Genomic DNA, 19,158 nt, shown 5'->3' on the forward strand with positions numbered 1-19,158 from the left:
CTACAAGAAATGCAAGACCTTAACAAACCAATCACATTTAAAGAGATTGAATCAGTCATCAAAAAAATCTCCCAACAAAGAAAAGTTCAGGACCAGATAGCTTCACAGTGAATCTACCAAGAATTTCAAGAAGAATTAACACCAATCCTATTTAAATTCTTCCAGAAAAATGGAAATGGAGGAATATTGCCCAACACATTTTATGAAGCCAACATCACCCTCATACCACAGCCAAATAAAGATACTACAAGACAGAAGCAGCTGTGGCTCAATCAGTTGGGCTCCCATCTACCATATGGGAGGCCCTGGGTTTCTGTCCTGGGGCCTTCTTGTGAAGAGAGGCTCACCTGCACACTGCGGAGTGCCACCAGTGTGCAAGCACCGCGGAGAGCCAACTCAGTAAGATGACGCAACAAAAAAAAGTGAGACAAGCAAAAACACAGAAGAACATGCAGTAAATGGACAGAGAGAGCAGACAGCAAGTAAGCTGCAAGGGGGGAGAGGGAAATAAATAAATAAATAAATAAATAAATAAATAAATAAATAAATAAATAAATATACTACAAGCAAAGAAAACGATCGACCAATCTCTCTAATGAACATAGATGCAAAACTTCTCAACAGAAGTCCTGCAAATCGAATCCAACAGCATATCAAAAGACATATATATCACAACCAAGTGGGATTTATTCCTGGTGTGAAAGGTGGTTCAACATAAGAAAATCAATTAATGTAATACACCACATTAGCAAACTGAAGGGGAAAAAAACATATGATCATCTTGATGGATGCAGAAGGCATTCACAAAAGCCAGCATCCTTCTTGATAAAAATACTTCAAAAGATAGGAATAGAAAGAAAATCCCACAATATGAAAAAGGTCATGTATGAAAAACTCACAGCCAACATCATACTCAATTGGGAAAGGTTGAAAACTTTCAGTATCTGCTTGGGCACAAGACTAGGATGCCCACTGTCACCACTGTTATTGAACATTGTGCTAGAAGTTCTAGCTAGAGCAATTAGACAAGAAAAAAAAATTATGCATCCAAATAGGAAAAGAGGAAGTAAAACTCTCATTATTCACAGATGGCATGATTCTATATTTAGAAAATTCTGAATGGTCTACAACAAAGCTACTTGAGCTAATAAATGAGTTCAGCAAAGTGGCAAGACAAAATATCAACACTCAAAAATCAGTAATGTTTCTCTACATTAGTACTGAACAATCTGAGTTGGAAATCGGGGGAAAGTTCCATTTTCAGTAGCAACAAAAAGACTTAAATACCTAGGAATCAATTTAACCAATTTGCAGAAAACTACAAAACAATGCTAAAAGAAATCAATGAAGACCTAAACAAATGGAAAGACATTCTGTATTCATGGATTGGAAGACTACATATTGTGAAGATGTCAATCTTACCCAAACTGATTCATAGTTTCAATGCAATACCAATCAAAATTCCAACAGCCTAGTTTACAGAAATAGAGAAGGCAATTGCCCAATTCATTTGGAAGGGAAAGTGCACCCATATAGCCAAAAGCATTCTAAAAAATAAGAGCAATGTGAGAGGAATTTCACTGCCTGACCTTGAAATACATTACAAAGTTACAGTGATCAAAACATCATGGTGGAAGGAGATGTGGCTCAAGCGATTGAGCACCCACTTCCCACATGGGAGGCCCTGGGTTCAGTTCCTGGTGCCTCCTAGAAAGAAAGAAACAAACAACAAGCAAAACAAATGAGAAAACCAACTCAGAGGAGCTGATGTGGCTCAGTGGTAGAGTGCCGGCTACCCACATACAAGGTCCTGGGTTCAATCTCCAGCCCCTAGCACCTCAAAAACAAAAAACAAAAACAAAACAAAACAAAAAAGCATGGACTTGGCATAAAGATAGACACACATCAATCAGTGGAATAGAATTGAGCATCCAGAAATAAACCGTCATCTCTATGGCAACTGGTTTTTGACAAACCTACCAATCTATGTTAATGGAACAAAACAGTCTCTTCAACAAATGGTGCTGGGAGAACTGGATATCCCAAACCAAATGAAGAAAAAGGATCCCTATCTCACTCCCTATAAAAGAACCAACTCAAAATGGATCAAAGACCTAAATATGGAAGCCAGGACTATGAAACTACTAGAAGAAAATGTAGGGAAGCATATTCAAGATCTTGTGGTAGGTGGTGGTTTCTTGGACCTTATACCCAAAGCACATACAACAGAAGAAAAAAAAAGATAAATGGGACTTCCTCAAAATTAAACACTTTTGCACCTCAAAGGACTTTGTCAAAAGGGTGAAAAGGCAGCTAATTCAATGGGAGAAAATATTTGGAAATCACATATCCAATAAAGGCTTAATATCCATGATAAATAAATAGATGCTACAATTCAAAAATAAAAAGATAAATGACCCAATTAAAAAATGGGCAAAAGACTTGAATAGAAATTTGTCCAAAGAAGAAATATGAATGGCAAAAAACATGAAAAAATGTTCAACATCACTAGTGATTAGGGAAATGCAAATCAAAGCTACAATGAGATGTCATTTCACACCTATCAGAACAGCCACTATTAAAAAGACAGAAAATCACAAGGGTTGGAGAGGATGTGGAGAGATAGGAACTCTCATTCACTGTTGGTGGGAATGCAGAATGGTACAGCCACTGTGGAGGACTGTCAGTTCCTAAAGAAGTTGAAATAGATTTGCCATGTGACCCAGCAATATCACTACTGGGTATATACCCAGAAGAACTGGGAGCAGTGACAAAGAACAGTTATCTGTACACCCGTGTTTGTAGCGGCGTTATTCATGATTGCCAAAAGACGGAAACAACCCAGGTTTCCATCAACCAATGAATGGATAAACAAACTATGGTATATGCATAGAATGGAATATTATGCAGCTCTAAGAAATGAGGTTCATGAAGCATATGACAACATGGATGAAACTGAAGGACATTATGTTGAGTGAAGCAAACTAGACACAAAAGGACAAATATGGTATTATTTCACTATTATAAACTAAATATGTTGTAATCTCATAGAGCTAAATAACTTGAATATGGGTCACCAGAAAACAGAATGAGGTTAGAGAATGGAAAGCTGAAGGTTAACATGTACAGAATTGTTACAAAGGATGCATGTTAATATTTAGAAATGAATAGAAATGGTGAAAGCACAACATAGTGTTTTTAACTAGCAATGCTATTTAATGGGTATGACAGTGACTGAAAGGGAAAGTTTAAGGTCATGTATATTAAAGGAAAGCTAAAAATGTAACAATGGACTGTAGAGCATAGTAAAAACCTCTTGTGAGATATGAATAGGGATAATAATACATATATAAGACTTTTTTTGTAAACTGAACAAATGTATGTTAATGTTCAAGATGTTAATATCAGACCAAAAAAACCCCCCATTATGCTAAGTGAAAGAAAACAGACACAAAGTACTACTTAGTGTATAATACCATTTATATAAAAAGTAAATATAAATCAACCTATGAAGACAAAATTAGGTTATTGGTTATGTAGGGCTGGGATGGATAGTGGGATTGGGAGATGACTGCTAAGGGGTATGGCACTTTTCTTTTTGGAATAATGAAATTGTTCTAAAAATTTTCGTGGTGATGAATGTGCAGAATTTTGATTATGCTGAAAGCTATTGATTGTACACTTTGGATAGAGTGTATGGTATGTGAATACATCTCAATAAAACTGCTTTTTACAGAAGGTCATCATAGGGATGAAGGCCTCCTTGTGAAGGCAAGCTGGCCTGTGCACCGCGGAGAGCCGACGGCCCGTGCGCCATGGAGAGCTGTGGCCCCTGTGCCGCGGAGAGCTGGCACGGCAAGACGATGCAGCAAAGGGAGACAAGCAGATACAGAAGGAGAAAAAAAAAACGCGCAGCGAATGGACACAGAGAAGAGACAGCAAAGAATGGAACAAGCCACAAGGGGGGATTAAATAAATAAATAAATCTTTAAAAAAAAGTTCATTATAACATCACAAAAGATCAGCTACACAGAAAAGTAGGCTGCAATAAAGGAAAAGAGCAACAAAAAGATACGACATAATAGAAACCAAAAAACAGAGTGACGGGAGTAAGTGCTGCCTTACTTCATGGATGATAACATGCATGAACATTAAAGACACAAAAGGTCAAATACTCTAAGAGCACACTGATTTGAAATAATTAGAAAAAACAAAGTCACTGAGTCAGAATCTCGAATCCAGGTTACGAGAGGCTGAGTTAGGGGTAGGGAATGGGAGTTAATTCTTAAATTGTATGGAACTTCTACTTGTGTGGATTGTAAGGTTTGGGGATGGATGGTGGTGATGGTAGCACAGCACTCTGAATGCAATTAACAGCATTGAGGGAGGCGGACTTTGGCCCAGTGGTTGGGGCTTCCGTCTGCCACGTGGGAGGTCCGTGGTTCGGCCCCGGGCCTCCTTGACCCGTGTGGAGCTGGCCCATGCGCAGTGCTGGTGCGTGCAGGGAGTGCCGTGCCACACAGGGGTGTCCCCCGTGTAGGGGAGCCCCACGCGCAAGGAGTGCACCCGTGAGGAGAGCCGCCCAGCGCGAAGGAGGGAGCAGCCTGCCGAGGAATGGCACCGCCCACACTTCCCGTGCTGCTGACGACAACAGAAGCGGACAAAGAAACAAGACGCAGCAAAAAAAGACACAGAAAAAAACAGACAACCGGGGGAGGGGAGGGGAATTAAATAAAATAAAAATAAATCTTTAAAAAAAAAAAAAAAAGCATTGAATTATATATACGCATGTGGTTAAATTTTAGGTTGCACATTTGTTACTAGACTAAAAAAAGAAAAAACGTAGGACTGTCTAACGCAATGAACCCTATTTTAAACAAAGAACTATAGTTAATAGTACAATTATAAAAATGTTCTTTCCTGAATTATAACAAATGGATCACATCATGCAAGCTGTTAATAATAGAGTGAGACATTGGAATTCTGTATTTTATATTTTTATGCATTTCTCTAACAAAAAAACTATTAACAAAAATTAACAATAAGGGAAGCCGACTTGACCCAGTGGTTAGGGCATCCGTCTACTATATGGAAGGTCCTCAGTTCAAACCCCGGGCCTCCTTGACCCGTGTGGAGCTGGCCCACGTGCAGTGCTGATGCACGCAAGGGGTGCCTTGCCACGCAGGGGTGTCCCCATGTGGGGGAGCCCCAAGTGCAAGGAGTGCGCCCCATAAGGAGAGCCGCCCAGTGTGAAAGAAAGTTCAGCCTGCCCAGGAATGGCACCGCACATGTGGAGAGCTGATACAACAAGATGACGCAACCAAAAGAAACACAGATTCCCATGCCGCTGACAACAACAAAAGCAGACTAAGAACACACAGCAAATAGATTCAGAGAACAGACAACTGGGATGGCAGGGGGTGGGGGGTTGAGGGGAGAGAAATAAATAAAATCTTTTTTAAAAATTAATAAGGGAAGTCAGGGAGCAGATGTGGCTCAAGCAGTTGAGCGCCTGCCTCCCACATGGGAGGTTCTGGGTTCAGTTCCAGTGCCTCCTAAAGAAGACAAAGAGCAGACAATGAGCAGACATTGAGCAAAAACAACAAGCAGACAATGAGCAAACACAACAAGAAGACTGAGCAAAACAACAAGCAGACAATAGGCAAAAACAAAAAATATGAGCAGAGTGCAATGTGGCTCAAGCAATTAGGTGCTCACCTCCCACATGGGAGGTCCCAGGTTCAGTTCCCGGTGCCTCCTAAAGAAAGAAACAGACAACGAGCAGACAATGAGTGCAAACAACGAGCAAAAACAATGAGCAAACAGACGAGGGAGCCAACTTGGGGTGGGGGATAATAAGGGGAGTGGATATAGCTCAAGTGGTTGACTGCCTGCTTCCCATGTAGGAGGTTCAAGTTTCAATCCCCGGTACCTCCTAAAAACCAAAACATACAAACAAAAAGACCAATTCTCATTGGGGAGCAGATGTAGCTCGGTGGTTGAGCACCTGCTTCCTGTTTACAAGGTCTTGGGTTCAATCCCCAGTACCTTCTAATAATAATAATAATAAGATTAAAATTAAAAAAATAAGTTAATTATAAAGTTACTATATGGCCTAGCAATTCTATTCCTAGGAATCTACTCAAGAGATATGAAAATCTATATCCACACATCGATATATATAGATACATGAACTTTCACAGCACCATTATTCATAATAAAAAGAACAAAACAATGCAAATGCCCATCAGCTGGTGAATGGATAAACAAAATGTGGTATATCCATACAATGGGATACTATTCATCACTTGAAAGAAATGCTATGGCATGGATGAACCTCAAAAATATTATGCTTGGTGAAAGAAACCAAATGAGGCAGATGGCGTATTGTGTCATTCTATTTACATGTAATGTAAAGGCAACATTATAGAGACAGAAAGCAGCTCAGTGGTTGCCCAGGGGTGGGGGTGCTTACAGTTGAGATTAACTGTAAATGGATGTGAAATAACTTTTAGAGTTAATGGAAATACTCTGAAATTGGATTGTGATAATGTTTGCACAGTTTTATAAATATACTCAAATCACTGAGTTGTACAATTACAGTAGTTGAGTTTTATGGTATTAATACCTCAATAAAACTATTAGAATTAATTGCACTTCTATATACTAGCAATTAATGATCAGAACATTAAAAAAATTTTAAATACCATTTATAATAGCATGAAAAATATGAAATATTTTGGGGTAAATCTGGCAAAAGATGTACAAGAACTGTATCCTGAAAAGTACCAAATTATTTTTCAAAAAAATTAAAGAAGACCTAAATAAACAGACGATTCATGTTCACAGATTGGAAGACTCAATATTTTTAAGAGGGCAGTTCTCCCCACTTGGATCTATAGCTTTAATGCCCCCTGATCAAAATCTCCAAAAGATTTTACAAACTCCAAAATGCAAAGAATCTAGAATAGTCAAAATGCTTTTGAAAAAGAATGTAGTTGGAGGATTAGCACTACCTGTACTTTGATACAGCTTTAAAAGAAAGACTTTGTGGCATGTATTACATTTTTTTCAAAAGTAAGTGCATCTATTAAATACAAGTGAGTTTTTATGGTGAAGAGACTTCGAAGAAGAGTCCAGAGGTCATTCCAGAGGTCACACTTATACTCACCTCAGCAGGAGCTCATTGACTGTCACAGTAAACAGTGCCTCAAGCAAGGGGGTCCTGAGGGCTCTAGAGACATCTAGACACTATAAGCAGCGCAGGAGGCTCAGAAATTCCGCACCCTGTCAATGGACCTTACTTTGGAATTTATGCTCCCTGGTGTAACAGAGTTTAGCTCATTTGTAGTTTCCCTACACATGGCTCTTCAGCCCCTTTTATTTGAACCTATCAATAGCACTATACTTGTTAAATGTATGTCCCAGAGACTTAAATCTTTGGTCCATCCATGTGCCAGCTGAGCCCTGAATCTCAGCAGAGTTGCAGCACCTACTCTCCAGTTCGCTGGACTCACCCAGGACAACTAACAAGGTGATGATGGACAAGGCCCATCCCAAGGAACAGAGTGTGTCTCCAGCTGCAAGCAAGATGGTTCCATCCATCTGCCCCATGGAATCTAAGCCCCCTCTCGATCAGAAACAGAGTGGGCATCAACATCCCCAAATCCTCAATTGTTCATTGGGGAATGAACAATGGACCAAAGTAGACTTATTATTCTTTTATAGACTTATTATTGTTCTAGCTATGGAAGAACATTTATCATTGATATAAAGGCAGTGGCCACCAGAGGTTCTGAGGGGAGGGAGAGAATAGATATAATAGGTGTAACATGGGGGCATTTTCAGGACATTGGAATTGTCCTGCATGACATTGCAATGACAGATGTAGGCCATTATATATTTTGTCATAAACTATAAAATGGTGTGGGGCAGAGTGTAAACTCTAACGCAAACTACAGTCTATGGTTAGTAGCAATGCTTCAGACTGTGTTCATCAATTGTAACAAATGTACCAAACTAATGAAAGATGTTGTTAATGTGAGAAAGGGAGGAGGGGGAGGGGGCAAATATGGAAATCCCCTATATTTTCAATGTAACCTAAAGCTTCTTTAAAAATAAAAGTAAAAATTTAAAAAAAAATTTTTTAAGTACATCAGCTTGGGCACTTTCACCACCAGGATGGTCTCCAGTCAGAACCCTGGACTAACTGGGCGGAGCAAGCTTTGAAGGAGGTTCTTGGCAGCGATGTTCCTGGAAACCCCACACCCAGTCCGTGATGGGAAGAGTAATTGAATTATGCTACATCATAAAGTGGAATACAACTAGTTGATAAGTCTCTCTAGAGCAGGGGCTGGCAAACCATGCCTGTTTATGTGAGTAAAGCTTGCTGGAGTGGAATACAGCTGCAGCTCTCCACTTGCACCCTACAAAGGCAGTGGCAGGGTTGTGGCAGGCTGCCTAAAATGTTTACTACTTGGCCTTTATGGAAAAGTGTGCCAAGCCCTGGTCTGGACAGTGTCTAGAGTCACGTGAGAAGATGTTCAAGAACTCTTAGGGGGAAGCACACTTGGCCCAATGGATAGGGCGTCCACCTACCACATGGGAGGTCCGCAGTTCAAACCTTTGACCCGTGTGGAGCTGGCCCATGCGCAGTGCTGATGCGCGCAAGGAGTGCCGTGCCACACAGGGGTGTCCCCTATGTAGGGGAGCCCCACCTGCAAGGAGTGTGCCCCGTAAGGAGAGCCGCGCAGCGTGAAAGAAAGTGCAGCCTGCCCAGGAGTGGCGCCGCACACACGGAGAGCTGACACAACCAGATGACACAACAAAAAGAAACACAGATTCCTGTGCCGCTGATGGGGATAGAAGCGGTCACAGAATACACAGCGAATGGACACAGAGAGCAGAAACTGGGGCGGGGGGAGAAATAAAAAGTCTTTAAAAAAAAAAGAACTCTTAGGTGGAAAAGTACAGGGTGAGAAGCACCAGCTGTCACCTGAAGCTTCGCTCACCCAGTCATTTCACTCTGCCTCATGCTGAAGCCGGCAGGATTAAACACCTCCCACCCCACCCCTGGAGAGGAATCGAGGGTCCAGGAAGTGGCAAAGCTAAGATTCCAGGCAGCCGCATCCAATTCCAGTGCCCTGGCTTGCCCGCGCTTTTCTTGCCATTTTGCCATGTGGATTGAAGCCACATCCCTTTCTCTGGTCTCGAGCTTTCCCACTTGTGCTGTGAGGGGTCTCACCTGGCAAAGCCCGTGATTTTAAGGGCTTGTGTCCCTCAAGTGTGAGATTGGGTCCCCCTGGTGGGGTGACTCCTGGGGTGCCCTACCTGCCCGCCGTGAAGCAGGATCCGTTGGCAGCACCGATGGTTGAAAACGCCACGAAGAGAGGGACGACCCAAGAGGCTGGATAGAGAACACGGTCGCCAAACGTCTGGGGAGGGAAGCACGAAGGACCCTCAGTCTCTCGTGGCCCCCAACAGCCACTGTGCCCTCTCAGAGGTCCCGGGCCCCACCTGCTCTCAGGGCCCAGCCTCTCTGACCCCCCTCGTGGAGAGCGGGAAGTCGAGAAGTCAGGAAAGAAGCAAGTCTGCCCTTTCTCCTCTTCAGTATCTCGGGATCTCTGGGTGGTAACTGAAATCTCTTTACTCCCTGTCATAACCTGGAGTGACCTAGAGTCACATCCTTCCAACCCCCCAGCCGCGCCCTCGGCCTCCTGCCTTGAACGGCTGCTAGTCCTCTCCCACCTCCGCCTCCGCTCAAGGTCAGGGACCTCAGGAGCACCTCAAGCCGCACCTTCTCCCCAGCCTCCCATCTGATTGCCTCGTCGGCTGTTACTCACTTCCTGGTGCTCCCCCAACTCCACAACCTTCCCCACCGCCCCTCACACCACCCCTCTTGTCCTCACTTCCCTCCTTATCTAGTTTAAAGTCCACAGCCGATTTTTTTTATCCCCCCCTTGCAGCTTTTTGCTTCCTCTCTGCTCTCTGTGTCCATTCGCTGTGCGTTCTTCTGTGTATTTCTTATTTTTTTATTTATCCCCCCCACTTGCATCTTGCTTGCTGTCTGCTCTCTGTCCATTTGCTGCGTGTTCTGTGTTTTTGCTTGTCTCCCTTCTTGTTGCGTCACTTTGCCGAGTCGGCTCTCCAGGTGCTTGTGGGCTGGTGGCACTCCGTGGCGTGCAGGCGAGCCTGCCTTCACTAGGGGACCCCGGGACGCACCCACAGCCTCCCATATGGTAGACGGGAGCCAGCTGATCGAGCCACAGCAGTTTCCCCACAATCGATTTTCATAATCACCTCCTTTCAACCCCCTAGCACCTCCTCTCCTTCACACTCGTCTGTCAAACCCAAGCCCCAGGTCAACCCGGCTCTGCTCCCCTCCATTCTCAGGTGGGTCTTTGGTATCTTCCCCCCAAACACCTCCTCCCTCCACAAACCGCAGCACCCTCAGCCGGGGTGCCGGTCACCCACCATTGCCACAGCCTGGGACTGCAGGAGCTCGGTGGGGGTCATCACGGTGAAGTAGGAGATGTTCATGAGGATGTAGCACACTGTCACCAGCGGGATCCCGATGACGATGGAGAGGGGCAGGTTCCTGGGCACGCGGGGTCAGACCAGGGCAGCCCGTGAGGGAACCGTGAGGGGGGTTCTGCAAGTCCCCCCCTCTCCTCCTGCCGGCCTGCCCTCCACCTGCGCCCCAGTGGGCCGGGGTCACAGAGGCCCTCCCGGAACCTCCCCTCCCCCAAAGCAGGGAACTGGGGCACAGCAGAGCCCCCCGGGGGGGCAGGGCGTCATCGAATGAGAAAGAACGCACCCCCTCAGACTCGAGAGCAATCAAGGTGAGTTGATTATAAAGCAAGTAAGTCAGCAATCCACAGCAATCATTCCACTGCCCAAACAAAACCGAACTCTAAGAGTACACAGACGAGCTCTTAGAAACCATCCACTCGCCTGGAAGCAGGTGATGGAAAAAGCAGTCTTGCTGTCTTTTTTGCTCTGACTAGCTTTCTTACCTGAAAGGGTTTCTAAGTTCTTCTGTGATATAATTGAGTTGATTCCTGGAGGAAGAAAAGTAATCTGAGTAAGGTAATTTTGACTTGCTTTGGTAAGATTGTGAAACACAAACGAATAAGCGTTTTTCTTATTTAAGATTCTCCATGAGAAATTCCAGAGGCATTTCTTCTAGGGACCCCAGTGATGAGGTTTGGGGCCCCATCCAGGTCCTTGCCCTCCGCAGGAATCGTGCAAAATTTCAAGAGTATCTGGGACTAGCAAGTCCCCTGGGTGCCTTGAAAAAATGGAAGATTCTCTGCCTGAAAAGGGCACAAAACCTGCAGATGCTCTGCAGGCGGGAAAGGAGTGTCATGGGCGGCCATGCTGCTTCCTTAAAGGACATAAACGGAGTCTCCACTAAACCCAACATTTTCAAGGTCAGAGAAGAAGAGCTTTGCCTCACTGAGTGCTGGGCTCCGGGCCTGTGACTCCTGTCTGCCTGGTGACAGTCCTGCCATGGGGCCCCACGTCTGCCTGCCCACAGCACACTGTGCCACATCCGAGACTGAAGAAAGGGCAGATACCTCTGGGGTCAGACGGGAGTAGAAGGGAGCGGGGCTGGGTGCTTAATAAAAGGAAGATGTGAAGGTGAATTTTAGGATCACACCAAACCCCAGAAAGGAGAAGTCACTGCTTTTCACAATGCTTTAAGTTCAAGATGTCTAAAGAAACCCACACCAGACGTGGGGCAATTTTTTTTATCAGTGTCTTACCATCCATCGTAGGCCCAGAGTCCATTATAAAATGCCAAGCCGATGGCTCCCACAGACACTTCTGCACCCTCAAAAGAATTTTCAAAATTCTTTGTATTCCCTGTAATTAAACCAGGCAGTGAAGAGTGAGTGTCAGCTGACCCGACTGTGACACTGCACTCACTGCATGTGCAAGAGAGGCCTGGCTCAGGACCTCGGTCTTCAGACATGCTGGGAAGATGGAAAGCCACAGGTTCTTCCAGCCAAGTTCCTGCCAGGCCTCCACCGTGTGCTGGGTTGGAGCACGGACCCCAGCACAGACATGTTCTGAATCCTAACCTGCATTCCTGTGGGGTGAACCCATTGTACACAGATAGGACCTCCTGAAGATATTCGTTTTAGGCAAGGTATGGCCCAACTGAATCAGGTATTTTGTTTGTTTTTTAGGGGATCGAACCTAGGACCTCGTACATAGGAGGCAGGCTCTCAACCACTGGGCTACATCTGCACCCCAGGGTGCAGATTACTGGAGACCTAATAAAGAGAAGAAACCAGAAGGCAGAGAAAGCCACTGGAGAAGCTGGAAGTCAGTGGAAACCAGTACCAGAATGCTACAGGTTCTGGGAGAAAGCAAGCTGGTGTCTTGATTTTGGACTTTCAGCCTCAAAACCCTGAGCCAATAAATTCCTATTGTTCAAGCCAAAGTCAGCAGGTGGTATTTGTAAAACGGCTTAGCAAACTGAGATGCACAGAGGAATGCCACTGAGCAAAACTGCTCTGCACTAAAAGGAACCTCTGCCCTCCCTCCCCACAAAGGTCACCTTGGGCCAGGAGGACGATGCCGCTGATGATGATGATGGCCACGATGATCAGCTTGGCTGCTGTGAAGACATTCTGGACGTAGCTACCCAGCCGCACACTCAGGGCATTCACCGTGACAATGACCACTGGAGAGGGACAGGGGCAGGCAGTGTCCTGCGTTTACAGCCCAGAAAGGGTCTCATTACCATTCCCAGGCTCCCTACCCCCCAACCTCCCACGGCCACCACCGCCAGCCACCTTGATCCGAGTGCTGAGCTGTCGGAGCCAAACAGGGGTGTTTAAGAACCTGTGAAGTGTACCTGATGGTGCCTTTGAAATCAAGCCAGGGCTGCTTCAGGGGGCAAAGGAGAAGCTGCCTGACCCTGGGGCCAGGGTGCTGCCCTGGCAGGGAAGGGCTTCCAGAAGCTTCTCAGCATGGTCCCGCCTGGGCCTATGTCCTCTACAGCTGGTCAGCTGGTCAGCACCCAGCAGGGACAGCCAAAGGTGAGGAGGCCTGCCCTGCCTCTCTCCGGGTCCCCAGCCTCCCCCACCCAGGTCTAGGCATGGAGTTGCTGCGAGGCCAGGTTTTCCTGACTCCCCCACGCGGGGCTAAGGCTCAGGACTCACGGATGGCGGCGGCTGCCAGACATTTGACCACGACTGCAGGAGGATTGCAGCCAGAGTAGAAGGGCGCCGCGACGTACTCGGAAAAGCTGAGGCAGATGATGGCAAAGGACGAGGGCCTCATGACTATCAGGCTGGTCCAGGAGAAGAGATAGGCAGGAATGGGGCCGAAGGCTTCCATCAGGTAAGGGTACTCGCCCCCCGACTTGGTGATCATGGTGCCCAGCTCGGCAAAGCACAGCGCGCCTGGAACACGGGGAGGGGACCCCGGCCCCTGGTGAGGCTGCGCCCGGCTGAGGGACCTTGCTGCCCTGCGGGGCCGCGCGCAAAGGGCCCCCCCACGGGCCCCCCTGGACTGCCCTGGGCTCCGGGGGCCAATTAGTGGGGCGCAGTGTTCACGGGGCTGCGGCACATGCGCAGAGGTCCAGGGCGTCGGGGGCTGGGGCTGCACAGCCTCCCCCTCCTGCCCAGGAGGGGGCCGCGGCCGTCGGTGTTACCCAGCGTGGCCAGCACGCCGCAGGCCGCCCAGACGATGAGGCAGGGCCCCACGGCCGCCGTGTTCCTGAGCACGGACTTGGGGGAGATGAAGATCCCGGAGCCGATGATGGTGCCCACGATGATGCAGATGCCGCTGATGAGGCCCACCTGGGTGCACGGCAGGGCGGAGGGCGTGGGTGCTGCCGCCCGAGCAGGCCGAGGCCGCTGCGCAGGGGCCCTGGTCCCTCCCGGGTGTCACTTCAGCCTCCAGCCGCCCCGTGAGGTGGACATCCCCCTATCGCCCGCGCTTGACAGAGGAGAAGCGTGATGCTCAAGTAACTGCGCAGGGTTTACGGCCTGCGCCCGGCAGCCCTCGCTGGGTTCCGGGCTCCTTAGCGAGGGGCCCAGACGGCAAAGGCCGGGTTAGCAAACCCCCCCCCCACACACACACACTTCCCCAGACACCCCTCTCTTGCCGAGCAGAGTCAAGGAGCTTCTCAGCCCAGAGAGAAGTCAGGACGCGGATGCCGGCAGAAACTGGGGCTCAGAGGGGAACTGTCTGGAGGGACCAGAGGGAACTTTCTGGGGTGACACTCATTAAACTGTTAAAACTCATTAAATTGAACACTAAAGATCTGCACTTGTCATTGTATGTAAGATATATCAATCATGCAAAAATGTTTTTAAGGAACAGATGTTTGACTCAGGTCCCTGGGAAGCAACTGTGCTCAGAGTTAGAGGCCAGACATCCTGAAGCAGTGGAAGCAGCTTCCATTCGCCGGGCGGCCTCTGCTTTGCTCCTCTAATGCCCCACTCAGGGCCTCGGCTCATCCCCCTTTAGGCTGACAGTTGGCTCCCCAGCGCTTTGGGGCTCCCACAGTCCTTCCTTCTGCAGAGGGACTCTAATTTGAGAGAGGTCTGCATCCACACCAAGCCCCAGAATGCTCTTTGTGTGGCTGAAGGGGCACCTCGGTTCCAAGAGGACATTGGGTCAAGCCTGGCCCTGGGGGCCTGAGGCTGGCAGAAGGGTGTGGCTGCCCATTACCCAACTACTGGGGATCAGAGATCCCACCCCCACCCCCAATCAAGCCATGCTGCCCCACCCCCAGTACCCCCCAAGGCCAGGGACCCCCAGGAGCTCCCTCACCTGTTCGGAAACCCAGTGCTCATCCTGGTCCACGGCCATCCTGATCGTGCTCTGGGGCCCTGGTCCCTCATCCTGTCAAGCCCTCCGCCCCTCAGTGCTACTCCCTGCTCCTGCCAGCTCGTGTCCTCAGCTCCTACCCCGCTGGGCCGAGGACAACGCCGGCCTCCTCTCTGCCTTCGCCCACCCCAAGCCCCGTCTCCTCAAGCACCCTTCTGGCCCCCCTAAGTTCAACTGTCAATCATTTCCATTCTCACCTAGGTTAAACTGGACGTCCCAGTTAGACTCCCCTCCAAAGGAATGGGCTACTTCTGGAGTCGGGAAGTTTCCTATCACTAGAGTTATCAAGCACAAGAGGGACAACTATTTGAAGATGCTACAGAGGAGACTCAAACTTCAGAAGGTCCTTTCTGACCATCCCTGAAAAGTCCACTGGTCTGAGCAAATACTGGACCCTCCAAACACTTGCCCGGTAAAGGAAAACCCATAGATAATAAGTTCAAAAAAATATTCTGAGTTCACGGACAAGAGGGAGAGAGGTAAATCCAAAGAGTTATTCTTTTAGAGATCACTTCCTCTTAGCCTCCACCCTGCCCACTGCTCTTCATTCAAATACCCCTTGGCCTTGGAAGGGCCCGTTCAAAAAGGGGCACCTTACCTCCTTTTGGAGACTTGTGGTTTTGGGTTCATTACTCTGGATCGACTGTACCTCCCCTCTCCTTTTTCTCAGGTTTGTCTCCTCCATTTTTGCCTCCTGCCAGTTCTAAGAGGCTGCAAGTAGGGCATGGGCCAAATCTTGATTCAGCAAATGCTCCAACAGACAAGCTACAATTATTGGCTAATGTTTAAAGAAAGTACAGTGGTTAATCCCTTAGGGATAATTTGCTCAGTCCCAGGAATAAAAATTGTCATTAATTCCAATATCACGGGGCCACAGGCGACGTAACTTCCCTTGTTCTCTTCCAAATCCGAGGTGCACATGTGCTCCTCTCCCAGCAGACCCCGCACCCCTCTCCTGTGCTTCCAGTAGCATCTTGTCCTGCGCAATGTCATGCCTGAGAGCCATGACCTCCCTGGTCCATGATTTTTTTTTTAACACTTGAAATACACTTAGCAGGATTAAGTCTGGGGAGGGGATACTTTTCACACAGTTACTTCTTAAGACCATTAGGCGACTCATATATAATGGTTACTTTTTGACTGAGTGATGCATGAAGAGAAAAAATAAAATAAACTGAGGAAAACCAACTGACCGGCTAAACCAGGAAATGCGCCGACTGCTCCCCTTCTCTAAATAAATAGCCCTGCCGGGTCAAGTAGGTGCATCTCCATCACTCTCTGCTTACCTTCTTCCTTGACCTTGTGGAGCCGAGGAGCTGTTCCTGGCCCTGCTGACCGCCTGCATCTGCAGTTGCGCCCTAGGAATGGCCATGTCTTGTGCTCAGGAGCTGAGGAAGCCAGAAGGTACAGAGGTCAACACAGGTAATTATTAAACGTCTTTTTTTTCAGCCACAAAACTTGGACACATCACCAAAAAGGGGAGGGTCAGATGAGCCAGTTTCTTTCCGAAAATGTTTTTGTTTTGTTCATTTGTACCTAGATCAAATTTCTTTTCTTTCTCTTTTTTTTTTTTTTTTTTTTTAACAGAGTCTTGAATCCCTGTAAGGAGAAATCTTTCTGAAAAGGGGAAAGAATGCTGTTTTTAAAAATACGTATCTTAGGGAACCAGAGGAGATACGTTTTGGAACCAGATGACCTTAGTAGGCTGTCTTCACAGCTCTGAGCATCCAGTAGTACAGACAGTAACTGCTGCGCGTGTAACTCGCGGCTGAGTCCTGAGTCTGCTTTCCACGGGGTTTCTGACCAGGCAGGTTGGAGCAGGGACCCTCAGCGAGTTAGGGGAAGGTGGCTGGCAGGCTGGCCTCCATGCCAGGTCCCACCCGCCTCGCCTGCACACCTCGCAGGCCCACTTAGACTGTTTAATGCAGCCCAGCCCGTGTTCACAGGACTGCTGAGAGGAAAAGAGACATCATCAGCTCCACGCTCCCCTTTGCCCAGAGAGAATAAGAAGCGCATTCGAGGACCCCAGCAGGGCGGTCGGGCCCTCCCGCCTCTGTCAAGAGGGAGCTGAGGCTCCCGCTGTGCTCAGGGCCTGGAAGACCTTATCTCAGGTAAGACCTTAAAACCCTCCTTTCCCCGGCCTTATCAGAGCGCTGATGTCCTTATCGCCACTACTACCGGTTTTGCCCGAGGGTAAATTTCACAGCATCCCAGACATCCAGATGGGACCGAAGGTCGGGGGACAGGGCTGGGCGAGCCACTGGAGGTCACTTTGGGAGCACTTCCGGGCAGTGGACCTGAGAGGAGGAGGGCAGATATTTCAGGGTTGGGTCCCACAGGGGGGCCTGATTTAGAAATCCATTTCCCACCCCTCCTGAGCGCTGAGACTGCTCGGCAGGGGGCCTGCACCCCGCCTGCCATGCTCAGAGCCCCAGCGCCCAGCGTTTATCCTGGAGGCGATCACCTACCTGGAGCGTCGAGGCCAGTGACCCGGCAGGACCTGGCGCCCCAGACAGAGCCTGCCCGCAGGCTGGCGCTGGTGTGGGTCGGCTCCTCCAGCACTCCCTGACATCGCAGCACCATCTCACAGCCTGTCATGGCATTGCCCAGCTCTACTCACAAAATACAGCAGGATGCTCCCGGTCAAGGTGGCCGCTCCCCCAGGAGAGCAGTGTGGGGTGGGGGTCAGAGGCCTGGCCTGGCCAGCCCCCTGCCCCACGGCCCCGGGGCCTCAGCACATGGCTTAGCCTTACTCCAAGCTCGGGCTCCCCATCTGTGAAATGGGAGAGTGAAGTCACCCGTCACAGCGGTGTGAGGCTTAAGGAAGGTTACCCATTAAAGTCAGCCCTGTGCTCCTGCAGAAGGGCCCTGGCCCACCTGAAACTCTGCCAAGTGCTGAGAATGGAACATCGGGGCATAAGGAGCTTTTTTGTTAAGTCAGAAATCTCTGATAAGTTTTGGTTTGTGGTGAGCGGCTCTTTTCCTAAACCATTGGGTTTTTGTTTTGTTTTCCCAGCAGAGTGAGTGTTCAGCCGATTATAAGCTTTTCCCCCTTGTCTTGTGGAAAATAATCTGGATTTGATTTAAAAATATTTTCCTTTCCCACTTCTTCTTCAAGACCTCTGTTGACAAAGAGCCTGACGTTCTACCTCGCTGCAGTCAATTCCCTCTCCAGATCATGTCCTAAGAAGTTCCATGGTGTTTTTTTTTTCATGTAACTCCATTATTTCTTAAATTTCTGCTATAAAGCTCTTGATCTCTCAAACTGTGCTTTTTCTGATTGCAAAGATGTTGAAAATACCACCACCTGCATTTTACTTTATCTTCTATTTTGGCACATATTTGGTTTCCTCCCTTTAATGGATTTCAATGGTGTTTCTCCAGAGCTCCCCCGGGCTGGGCAGCTCGGATCCTCTCTTGGGCCAGAGGCGGGGTCGTGAGCAAACATCCAAGGCTGAGGCTGTGACTTCTGTACCTTTAGAATTTGTTTCACACCCACGTTCCTCTGTTGTTGAGTTCACTCCTTTTATTCTTTCCCCCTGCTGCTCTCCTGAAGACACGAGCAGGTCAAGGGGGGGTGGCAGGTTCAGGAAAGGGCTCACCTGCTCCATTACCCCAGGGCTCCGTTGCTTACACATCTTGGCCTGCAGCCCTGGAGGCCTAATCCCACCCCGACTGCCACATAGCTCCCCCTCCCTTCAGTGCCCCTCCCCAGTTTGGTTATGGCCAAACAGAAGGTTCAGGTCTCCACTTCCGTTCCCAAGTTCCAAGCAGAAGAACTCAAGAAGAGTCTGGTGGAATGTACAAAGTCTTTAAATGCCACGGATTTATAGACTGACCATAAAACAATTATCAAGGAAAACAGGCTTTAAAAACCCTTATCTGGGAGACAATCTCTATCACTATCTATTTATCAGGATAGTGCAGTTCTGCCTTAGACCTTTGTCCACCATCTGGATGTGTTCCAGGTAAAAGCTTTTTTCCTGGATAACCTCCTTGGGGTAACCAGTGTTCTCTTTCAGAGGTTCATTGTTTTGTTCTGTTTTTCCCAAATATGCCTCCCTGGCCTGCTCCCTAACTCCACACCTCGGCACCATTCATCAGCGTTGCCCCTTTTCCAACTACAGCGGTTCTTCATGATGACAAGTTGTATTACCTGGAGGAAGAGGGTTCTGCACAGTCAGATCTCTTGATTATTAAAGAGTTACCAATTTTAGTAGCTCATGTCTCTCTCTACCCAATAAGCTCTGCTTAGGGGAACGCCCACCCCACCCCTTGTGAGATTCTGGTGGGCTGCCAACCGAG

General features: G+C 47.9%; 1 protein-coding gene across 2 annotated transcripts in view; it reads right to left on the reverse strand.

Annotated features, from left to right (window-relative positions):
• SLC7A9 (solute carrier family 7 member 9) overlaps nt 1-16,841 on the reverse strand; it is a 46,418-nt gene extending 29,577 nt beyond the window's left edge. Inside the window, exons 1-9 of one of the 2 annotated variants that reach the window (XM_058280116.2) lie at nt 16,140-16,841; nt 15,452-15,564; nt 13,670-13,817; nt 13,176-13,418; nt 12,569-12,694; nt 11,769-11,868; nt 11,016-11,060; nt 10,474-10,597; nt 9,331-9,434 (exon numbers count right to left, since the gene is read on the reverse strand). In XM_058280116.2, the coding sequence (XP_058136099.1) occupies nt 9,331-9,434; nt 10,474-10,597; nt 11,016-11,060; nt 11,769-11,868; nt 12,569-12,694; nt 13,176-13,418; nt 13,670-13,817; nt 15,452-15,538 (977 nt within the window). In that variant the 5' untranslated portion in view covers nt 15,539-15,564; nt 16,140-16,841. The remainder of the gene's footprint in view (nt 1-9,330; nt 9,435-10,473; nt 10,598-11,015; nt 11,061-11,768; nt 11,869-12,568; nt 12,695-13,175; nt 13,419-13,669; nt 13,818-15,451; nt 15,565-16,139) is intronic. The other variant, XM_058280115.2, reaches the window with a different exon arrangement.
• Between the last annotated feature and the right edge of the window lie 2,317 nt (nt 16,842-19,158).

The sequence above is a fragment of the Dasypus novemcinctus genome, chromosome 18, assembly GCF_030445035.2.
Source record: "Dasypus novemcinctus isolate mDasNov1 chromosome 18, mDasNov1.1.hap2, whole genome shotgun sequence".
In the NCBI taxonomy this organism is placed as follows: Eukaryota; Metazoa; Chordata; class Mammalia; order Cingulata; family Dasypodidae; genus Dasypus; species Dasypus novemcinctus.